This window comes from Sinocyclocheilus rhinocerous, unplaced genomic scaffold, assembly GCF_001515625.1.
Source record: "Sinocyclocheilus rhinocerous isolate Xijiao unplaced genomic scaffold, SAMN03320098_v1.1 scaffold1290, whole genome shotgun sequence".
NCBI classification, from domain to species: domain Eukaryota; kingdom Metazoa; phylum Chordata; class Actinopteri; order Cypriniformes; family Cyprinidae; genus Sinocyclocheilus; species Sinocyclocheilus rhinocerous.
Window position 1 is genome coordinate 159125 of NW_015652269.1, and position 11301 is coordinate 170425.

At 37.1% G+C, this 11301-nt stretch overlaps 1 protein-coding gene across 1 annotated transcript in view; it reads left to right on the forward strand.

Annotated features, from left to right (window-relative positions):
- Nucleotides 1–11301, forward strand: part of LOC107714262 (lethal(3)malignant brain tumor-like protein 1) — a 20144-nt gene that overhangs the window by 4662 nt on the left and 4181 nt on the right. The window contains exons 4-13 of the mRNA XM_016520074.1: nt 3559–3679; nt 4802–4967; nt 5134–5257; nt 5350–5398; nt 6164–6255; nt 6477–6581; nt 6682–6817; nt 8231–8322; nt 8405–8556; nt 10666–10742. Of these exons, the coding sequence (XP_016375560.1) occupies nt 3559–3679; nt 4802–4967; nt 5134–5257; nt 5350–5398; nt 6164–6255; nt 6477–6581; nt 6682–6817; nt 8231–8322; nt 8405–8556; nt 10666–10742 (1114 nt within the window). The remainder of the gene's footprint in view (nt 1–3558; nt 3680–4801; nt 4968–5133; nt 5258–5349; nt 5399–6163; nt 6256–6476; nt 6582–6681; nt 6818–8230; nt 8323–8404; nt 8557–10665; nt 10743–11301) is intronic.

The window sequence follows — 11301 nt, forward strand, 5'->3', positions numbered from 1 at the left end:
CTAGGTGAGTGATATGCGCTTACAATACTCGGCCCTGAAAAGGGATCTGAGTGAGTGTTATATAGTGAATGTGTGATTGGTTACAGCTGTGTGCAATTAGTGCAATGGATGATGGGATATGTAGTCTGGGATGACATGCAACAGTTTGTGTAGTGCGAGAGTCAATGTAATGGATGGGTGACCTCTGGTGGTGATCGAACGGAAGTCCATGGACAGGATTCGTGACACATTCATTTAGCAGATGCTTTTATGCAAAGCAACTTATAAATGAGGAATTCTGCAACATATGCATGTCATGTTAAGAATGCAGGAAGGTTTTTTCCTTGCATAATTGAAATGATAAACCAAGTGCCCAAAATTGCCATATGTTATGAAAATCCAATTCTAAAACAATAAAAATCAAATAAAAAAAAAGCCTGTCAAGTGATCAGTTAAATGCCATTTGATCTCCTCATATGGTGAAGCATAAACTCTAACAAAAATAAATATTGTGTTTGATAACTGATTTTCGTAATCCAATACAATGCTGCCATAATAAAAATAAAATAAAATAAAAAATACTCAAATAATGAATCGAATGCTCAAAGGAACATCTCAAAATGTTAAATCAAACGCTCAAGTGACTTTAAATGCCTGATGTTGTACAGTGTAAATTTGCATGATTGTGTGATCTTTGGGATGTGGTTTGAGAAGTTCCTGCCTGAAATGGATGGCATTATAAATAGATTGAGCTGAAGGTGACGTTCTTTCTTCCAGGCCGAGGTGTCGTCTACAAGGCAGGCTCTGTATTGTTAGCATAGCAGTGCTAGGAAATCTGAGTGCATGGATAATAGGTCCCAGTGATTTTGTGGATAATGGAAAGAGGAGAGGGCCAAACACCAAACCCTGAGGCACCCCAGTAGTTAGCCGATGTGATTTAGACACCGATACCCTGAAGGATCTGCCTGTCCTGGTATCAGCCCAGTGGAGTGCAGTTCCCATGATGACCAGTGTAGAGAGGGAAGATCTGGTGATTTAAAGGGGTCATGAACTGCCTTTTTTATTATTTTGTACGGTTCTCTGAGGTCCACTTATAATGTTATCAAGATTTTTACATCAAAATACATCATCATTTAGAAGTAAAAGGCTATTTTCTGTCCTGTTTTGACCCCCTCATCTGAACGCTCTGTTTGAATAGGTGTGACGGATTGTAGCATAGGCGCGGGAAGTGGGGGTGCTGAGGGTGCTGCAGCACCCCCTGTTTTTTTCTGTGGTTCAACTGTTTAACTGTTGGGAATTGAAAAAGATCGGAGTGTCTATTTACACTAAGTGCAAATAGCCCGCCTTGTTGGCAAAGGCTATTTACACTAACTCCACCCAGCACCGTGTGATTGGGATAGTCAACATTACAAAAGACGGTCATTAATCATCAGATTCAGTGGTGTAGATGGTAAAGTGTGTGTTATAGCCTACTCTTGCTTTTGACGCGATCGACCAGGGTTCGAATCTGCCTTTTGGCGAACTTTTTTTCTCCCTTTTCAAATTTCAAATCACATCAGAAAAGCATTTATTTTTAATAAAAAGGAAGGAAATAATCAAAAAGTTGAAAATAAAGTATCGGGTAGGTAGGGTTATGGTAGGTGTAGTGAGGGCTTTTGTCCCAATAAGGTGGCATCCATTTAATAATTTGAATTAAAATTAAAATTTACACTCAATAAGTTATTATTGCACACTGTTTTATAATGTATTACAATGCTGAGGTGCAGATAATTGCCACTATTTGCAATAAGTAATTAGCAGAATATCCTGCTATTTTAACATAGTATAAATAGAATAGCTATTTGCACTTAGTGTAAATAGCATATGATATCACAAAAAAATACTGATATTTTCACTAAGTGTATATAGCTTCTATCGCCCCGCGCGTACAGCACCCCCGGCCACAACCTAAAACATCTTCCCATGCCCCTGGATTGTAGACTCAGAAACAAACGCCCACTGCTGTGATTGGCTAACAGCTGTGTATGTTTAACAGCCTACAGCCTTCATAGATGGACGCTGCTGTGATTTAGGTTAAAAACACATAAATACATATCAAACCATCAGTAATAACAGACAAAGCAATAGTGAGCACGTAATAAAAACAGTTACTCACACTTGTGTGGTGCGCCATTACTGTCGGATCCAATATAGTCGTACAGCATTGTCTTTCAGTTTCAATCTTTCTGAAAATCCTGTGTTGAATTGTGCCCTTTGTCTGTAAACGAATCCGCGGTAAAATGAAGTGAACAAAGAACCAAGTTCTTACTGACGTGATCAGGATCTTCATTAAAAATAAAGTTCTTCCACTCTTTCCTAATGTTGGGATCAGAAGGAAGGCGATGCAAAGGCTGTTTTTCCAGCTTGGCACTGCACAGCGTCTTGTTGTCTTCAGAGCATCTTTATCATTTGGTTTCTGCATTTTCTGCATTACATGCTTGAATCGGTGGGCGGAGCTAAACAGGCAGTGATGTAGAATCGATGGGAGGAGCTAAACAGGCAGTGATGTGGAGTCTGGGCGGGGCTAAACAGGCAGTGCTGTAGAATCGGTGGACGTTGCTAAACAAGCAGTGATGTAGAATTGGTGGGCGGAGCTAAACAGGCAGTGCTGTAGAATCGGTGGACGTTGCTAAACAAGCAGTGATGTAGAATTGGTGGGCGGAGTTAAACAGGCAGTGCTGTAGAATCGGTGGACGTTGCTAAACAAGCAGTGATGTAGAATTGGTGGGCGGAGCTAAACAGGCAGTGCTGTAGAATCGGTGGACGTTGCTAAACAAGCAGTGATGTAGAATTGGTGGGCGGAGCTAAACAGGCAGTGCTGTAGAATCGGTGGACGTTGCTAAACAAGCAGTGATGTAGAATTGGTGGGCGGAGCTAAACAGGCAGTGCTGTAGAATCGGTGGACGTTGCTAAACAAGCAGTGATGTAGAATTGGTGGGCGGAGCTAAACAGGCAGTGCTGTAGAATCGGTGGACGTTGCTAAACAAGCAGTGATGTAGAATCCGTGGACGTTGCTAAACAAGCAGTGATGTAGAATCGGTGGGCGGAGCAAAACAGGCAGTGTTGTGGAATCTGTGGGCGGGGCTAAACAGACAGTGATGTAGAAGCAGGCGTTGATCTTAATCTGCAGAGGCGCGGGGTTTAGACACACTATTACGTCATAAAGTGGCACATTCCACAAGCTGTCCTTTTGGCAGATTGGCTTCAATTTAAGCTGTTTTTAGACTAATGAGAAAGTTTTGAGTTCTGAAACTTACAGGACGTTTTTATAGTACAATGACCTCTTATATGTCAAAATATTTTTTGATTTTGATTTCTCAGTTCATGACCCCTTTAAAATGTCAAAAACTGCAGACAGAGGTTGCTATCTCACCAGTCAAAGTGATGAACAGAAAGGCAATCTCTGTTGAAGGAGTGGAAGAAATCTTATCACTGGAGTGGGAAAAGAAAGCATTTACTTAGTGTGCTGAATACTTCCTGACGGCAATATGTATTACTTTTTATTACTGCATAACAACAACACTATTCTGCTTTTTACAGTTATGTGTTAGTGATACTGGTTCACTGGAAGTGATCAATAAAGGGAAAATAGGCTCTGCTAACCTGACCACTGAAGGAGCGCAGACAAAATCAGCTGATATCAAACAAGCTGAGAAACCAGGTAATTATTCATTAGAGGCCTCTGGATTATTACAAGCATGGCTTTATGATGTTTTGAAGTCTGGCTGTCAGTTTATAGCATTTTATAAACAAAAGTATAATCAGTCAGGCCTCAAAATTAACCAAGCAGGAGTAAAAATGAGCTTAGTTGCTTTATTAGGACCTGCAACCAAACACAAGCCAAGTTTCCATCCAAGGATTTCCTTTTTAAAGAAATAGTTTGGCACATCGAAATGTTTACTGATGTAGCTGATTGAAATTCTAATTATCAATAAAATTTTGCTTGTATTGACTAATTTGGAAACACTTTTTGTCAATCAAAGGGCTGAATTACACATGCCTCTGCATCAGTATGTTACTCCTATTAAAGCGCTGTTTTATTGTAATGTTCAAGGATGCTTTCTATCTATTTGGACCTCATACATAGTGAAATGATCTAACAAAATCTAAATTCTGAACATTTTTCACCATATCAGTATTTTTATTGTCCCATGAACTTCACTTTGCATATTATAGTTGAATGGCCCAAGTCATCACAGGCAGCTTTTCAAACCGCAGCGGGTTTAACTGCATGATAAAGATTGTTGCTATATGCAAAGATTGAATATTTTTTCACTATACAGAATAAGAGTGAGCTGTCCTATTGTATCCAGACTCATAATCTTCATCGCACAAAGGCAGTTGCAGTCCTCTTAGAAGAGCAGCATCTTCTGATTTTTACTAATTTAATAATATTAAATGATGTGTGAAATTAGTAAGCCAGTTGTGCTCTCCATTTACGAAGATCTGAGTAAATCTTAAAAAAAAAAGATACAGATTTAAAAAAACAATTTTTTTTTATATTACAGCATCAGTAAAATGTCAGTTGGGTGGAAACAGGCTGGAGACAAATTTATTTATTACAAATTTATTACAGTTTAACTCAAGCTGGAAGAACAGTAGTCCAATGACAAGTTCAGTAACCGGTGAGAAATATTGAAATTTCTCAATTTCTGCACCATTTGCAGGTGTGAAAACGTTAATTCAGGATCCTGTAATCAATATCTAACATGCATCAAATCTTAAAGATATTAGCATTTGTCTTTCCAATTGCACCATCACAAACGGGAGTCTTTGCTTGCAGACGTCTCAGCAGGTGGGAATGTCAGGTCCAGTGCATTTGTGGAGGCTGACAGACTTCAGAGAGAGTGTATGGAGGCTCAGGACAGTCCAGCTCATAGCAAGCGCACTGAGACACCGGGCAAACAGACGTACCTGACAGAGCTACGCCGGGAGACGATGGCTGAACAGTAAATTAACTACTAGACTTACACATCTATTTTTCTCATGCAATATATAAATATGTATGCAGCAGATTTCTGCTATTCAAAAAAAAAAAAATCATGTACTTATTACAGTCAGATTAAGGATATTGAGGTTATTCTATCAGTATGATGTTCTGTATGGATGCTTTAGTCCTGCAGGGATTGCAGAAGCACAGGTGATCTATCATGAGCATGAAATGCTGAAGCCCATGAAGAAGAGAAAGAGGAGGGAATACAACAGCCCATCAGAGGAAGAGTCTGATGCTGAGCCAATGGTGCAGTTCTTTTGCTAATTAATCTCATTGCTGTGCTTGATGTATATTTTTACATTAGTTCTAATGCAATGAAATGCATGTGTCATTAAAAGGAGGAGAAAGTGGAGGCTTTAAAAATGGATGGCAGACAGAACAAAGCAGGTACTTCATCACACTTTTATTTTATGAAACCATCACTAATGAACTAAAGTTAGATTTTATACACTTGCACTCTGCACCCACACAATTGTCAATCACTGCATTACTTCTTGAAAATGATGTGGCCTTGATGGTCGAAATCAGGCTTTGTTTTTCTTACCAACATGATTTTGATAGACATATATATATATATATATATACATATGTATATATATGTGTGTGTGTGTGTGTGTGTGTATATATATATATATATATAACTTTAGATGTACAAATGTTAATTTAGTTAACTGCAACTAAAGCTAAACCCAAAACCAAAAAAAGAAAAAATTTTAAATTGTTACCGAAATAAAATAAAATATATATTAAACAAAATCTTTAAAAAATATTATTTCAGCCAGTTGCCAAAACATTTCTCATTTTCATTTACTTTAACTTGATTTACAATTATTACAAAAATGAAAAACTAATATAAAGTATACAGACATTTAAAAAATTGTACAAATGACAAAAACACAAAAAAAACTAAAACTTTAGCAAACATTAAATTTAAAAGTAAAAAATTAAAATAAAAGCTAATTTAAAAAATTTATAAAAACTATAATACTATCTCAGTTATACTAAAATAACATGAAAAATGGCATTGCTTTGACCACTGTGAGCTTACAATGGAAGTCAGTTTCTGTGTTTTTACAAACTGCTAATACTGATAAAGAGATCATGCAAACAGTGTCCTTTGCATGCATAACTATGTAACAGTTCTCTCTGTAGGCTCAGCAGAGAGTAAGCTGGAGCTGTGGTCCTGGCCGCAGTATCTAGAGCAGCAGAAAGCTGTGGCCGCTCCAGCCAGACACTTCCAGGAGGTTTGACTGCTGTATTTCACTGTAGGAAGGGAATAACGCCACTGTACCAGTGATTTTCATCTTAAACTCCAGTGACATTTTATGATGCAGCTGTGATGTGTTATCAGAGCACAGAACATTAACTTGACTCATTTCAATACGGAGTAGAGATTACAAGCACTTTATAGTTCAGTCATGGATTTTTCTCCTGTTTTTCAATATTAACATTTATCCATGTCTAGACCCAGAGGGTTCCCACGATTAAGAACAGCTTCAGACAGGGGATGAAGTTAGAAGGCATCGACCCCCAGCACTCCTCCATGTATTTCGTCCTGACAGTCGCTGAGGTACTTTGAAACACCGCTGCACACCTCACATTCTGACGGTTTGGACTATAATCAGTGCAGAGCTATCTGAATCTCAGTGACCAGTCATTCTGCTCTCTAGGTCTGTGGCTTCAGATTGCGCCTTCATTTTGATGGCTATTCTGACTGCCATGACTTCTGGGTCAGCGCCAGCTGCCCTGATATTCACCCCGCTGGATGGTGTGAGAGCACAGGACACAAGCTCTACACCCCAAAAGGTGACTTACAAACCAAACCAGAAATAAACAGATCCTAAACATACAATGTGATGTACAGTCAAACCAAAATTTATTCAGACACCTTCAACATCTCACACATTATCACAGTTTATTCACTATAGTTTAGAAAATGGTAATAAAATATGAGAAGAACTCAGAGTTAAACTGTGTCGGAACAAATTCATCTTGATAATGTTAGATAACACTGAAGCAAAACAAGGTTAGGTCAAAGTGTCTGAATCATTTTTGGTCCCAAATTTGTATCAGTTTTACTGATTCTCCATTCACTGTATGGAGAATTTTTGGGTATAATTTGTCACAGTTTACTTTATTTTGCTATCCTCACTTACATAAATGAACTATAGTGTCCTGCACCCAACTAGTAAAAAAATATCAAAAATTATATCTGGTGTCTGAATAACATTTGGTTTGACTGTACATACATACAATTCTAGGTTGAATTACATACACTAAACAAAACTTTGGAATCAATACGATTTTTTTATGTTTTTGAAAAAGTCTCTTCTGCCCACCAAGGCTAAGTTTATTTAATCAAAAATACAGTAAAAACGGCAATATTGTTAAATATTTTTCCAATTTAAAATAACTGTTTTCTGGTTTGAAATGTAATTTATTTCTGTGATGCGCAGCTGTATTTTCAGCATCATTACTCCAGTCTTCAGTGTCACATGATCTTCAGAAATCATTCTGATATGCTGATTTGCTGCTCATGAAATATTTCTGATTATTATCAGTGTTGAAGACAGTTGTGCTGCACAATATTTCTGTGGAAACTGTGATACATGTTATTTTCCAGGGTTCTTTGATGAATAGAAAGTTCAAAAGAACAGCATTTATCTGAAATAGAAATCTTTTCTAACATTATAAATGTCTTTACTGTCACTTTTGATCAATTAAACATGACCTTACTGAATAAAACTCTTAATTTCTTTCTTTTTTTGTTTTTGTTTTTCTTTCCCCTAAGCGTTTGATTAGTGGTAGTATATCACAGTTTATACAAGCATTTTAAGCTTGATAATAATAAGAAATGTTTCTTGAGCTGTTTCGTACAGTTGGCTAATGAACTGTATTACTTAGCTTAAAGTGCTTTCTGTGAGTAATAATGAATGTAATTCTATATGAAATATTTCTGTCTTTTGTCATATTTTTGGCCAGGGTACAGTGATTTTACCATGGTAAGGGGACTTGTGTCAAGAAAATCTTAACACATGGCCTCTTATGTCTTATTGCTGTAATATAGTTAAAAAACATGTACTTTAAAAAATAAATTAACACCTGTTATATATCACAGCTGCTATAGATGTGCTAACATACAGTTATATTATAAATTCACGTACATTATAGTTTGTGTAATGGTTTTTATTTTAACCATTCAACCCTGTTCCCTCGCAGGATGTAAAGAAGAGGAGTTTTCTTGGTCCAACTACCTAAAGATCACCAGATCACAAGCCGCACCGAAGGAGTTGTTCTGTAGCTCAGTCAGAGTGAGTCAAACACTAGTCCTGTACTGCGGTTTCTTACCCAAGGACTCTGTGTGAACATAGAGCTGGTTTTCTGACTGTGCAGCCAGAGACAGACTGTGGGTTTGAGTTGGGGATGAAGCTGGAGGCTGTGGACCGCATGAACCCGTCTCTCATCTGTGTTGCCACGGTAACAGACAAAGTGGACAACCGCTTCCTGGTTCACTTTGATAACTGGGACGACACGTATGACTACTGGTGAGTTACAGCTGCTGTTCATGTTTGTTTAACCTTTTAACTGTCACCCCCCCCTTTTTGAACATAGACGTGAAAGTGCACTAGTCAAACTTACATTGTTATAATTCATGAACACTTTTGAATACAGACATATTCAAAAGTCTCTTTTTAAAGAAGACAATCAGCAGATTATTGCAGAAGTGAAATCATTTCAAAAAAATGAAAGCATAAAAAAAGTTATAGAAGTTTAAATTTACTGTAAAGAAAATGTACTGTACTATTTTTATTTTATTTTATATAAAATAAATATTTTACAAAATAGGTTTTAATCCAAATTTGATATGAAATTAAAGCCATATGTCTAAATGAGTTATGTTCCAAATTTGAAGTTGATATAAAAAAAAAAAGAGGTTCCTATGCAATTTTGTTTAGGTGTCATACCACAAACAGCCACCGGGTGCCATCCAAACTCCATTGAATTTTTTAAATGCATTTTTATGTCACAAATGTATAAATTTCTCTCTCAGTATTAAGGCTGATTTATACTTCTGCGTCGGACCTACGCCATAGCCTTTATGCCGTACTATCACAAAATAACCGCCAAATATGAAATCCTGAGACTCAGACCTTTCCGACGATATGTATTTTGTCAAGATTATAAAAAGTTTTGATTCCAAAAGACCGTAATACATTTTGTAATATGACACCCCGAACTAAGGGGGAGGAGCATGCTAAAAGATATTAAAGTACCATTTATATGGTAACGCCAAACTCCATTGAATTTTTTAAATGCATTTTTATGTCACAAATGTATAAATTTCTCTCTCAGTATTAAGGCTGATTTATACTTCTGCGTCGGACCTACGCCATAGCCTTTCAAGATTATAAAAAGTTTTGATTCCAAAAGACCGTAATACATTTTGTAATATGACACCCCGAACTAAGGGGGAGGAGCATGCTAAAAGATATTAAAGTACCATTTATATGGTAACGCAATGTCCGATTTCAAAAAAGCAAACGAAAAATAATTTTTGTGACAAAGGTCAGAACTCCTGTTATGAAGTATATGTTTTGAGGTGCACTCTTGTCATAAATGAATCTATTACTGTTCCTACATAATTTTTAACAACAAACAGTGGTAAAATATCTATTTAGGGGAACAGGAGATAATGGCATTCTTTCAATCTGCACAAGGACTTGTACCACGGCAGATCAACATTGTTTGTTGCGGACAACTACTGATGTATAATGCTATGTAGTATAATAAATGATAAGACACTTGTTCTTTGCTTTGTTTTATTTTATATAAGAAGGTATAACATTAAAATATATTAAAGTGCACATAAACACACAAAACTACACATAAACACACAAAAGTACATATGGAGGGAGGGGTTCTTGCAGACCAATCACAGCGCTTGCAGTCCGCGTAGAATTGACGCGCTGTTAGATTGTTGGAGAGGTGCGCGTCAGGCTACGGCGTATGGGTGTGCGACTGTGCGTCTATGCGTAAGCTACGGCGTAGGTCCGACGCAGAAGTATAAATCAGCCTTTACTTCTATCACAAAATAACCGCCAAATATGAAATCCTGAGACTGAGACCTTTCCGACGATATGTATTTTGTCAAGATTATAAAAAGTTTTGATTCCAAAAGACCGTAATACATTTTGTAATATGACACCCCGAACTAAGGGGGAGGAGCATGCTAAAAGATATTAAAGTACCATTTATATGGTAACGCAATGTCCGATTTCAAAAAAGCAAACGAAAAATAATTTTTGTGACAAAGGTCAGAACTCCTGTTATGAAGTATATGTTTTGAGGTGCACTCTTGTCATAAATTAATCTATTACTGTTCCTACATAATTTTTAACAACAAACAGTGGTAAAATATCTATTTAGGAGTCTTAGACCTTTCCAAAGACATATAGTTTGCCATGATTAGGATAGGATTTATTCATAATATATTGAAGTAAACTTAGGCATCCCGCTAGCGTCCCGCTCCCGTCCCGGTGACAGTTAAGGGGTTAAATTAAATAGTACCGTATATATATCAGGTGCAGTGTGAAATGAATAGGTTTATTATTGAAAATGAAGTGGTAATGTTCTCAGTTTCCTCTTCACTGTAGGTGTGATGCTCACAGCCCGTACATTCATCCCATCGGCTGGTGTCAGGAGAGGGGCCTGCCGCTGACGCCCCCTCAGGGTAACTCACTCTTCATCTGTATGTCCTCAAACACTCAGGACTCCGCTGAAGCTTCTTCACTCACTTCTAAATGTTAAAGGGGTCATATGATGCTTTTTTAAAGATCATTATTTTGTGTATTTGGTGTAACAGAATATGTTGACATGCTTTAATGTTCAAAAAACACATTATTTTTCAAATACTGTACATTATTGTAGGTCCTCTATGCCCCGCCTCTCTCAAACGCTTCGTTTTCTACAAAGTCCCTCCTTCCGACAAGCACAGTCTGCTCTGATTGATCCATTTCGAAAACCAAACAAATACCATTACTTTGTTCCATAATTTGTAACCTAATTGTTATTTTGATATTTAAGTTAAGTTATTAAGTTATTATCATGGATTTTACTTGAGTTGCTTCTATAAATGTACTCATGTACATTACATTTACATTTAGTAATTTAGCAGACGCTTTTATCCAAAGCGACTTACAAATGAGGACAATAAAAGCAGTCAAAACTAACAAAAGAGCAACAATATATAAGTGCAAATGTCAAGTCTCAGTTAGCCAAACGCAGTACAC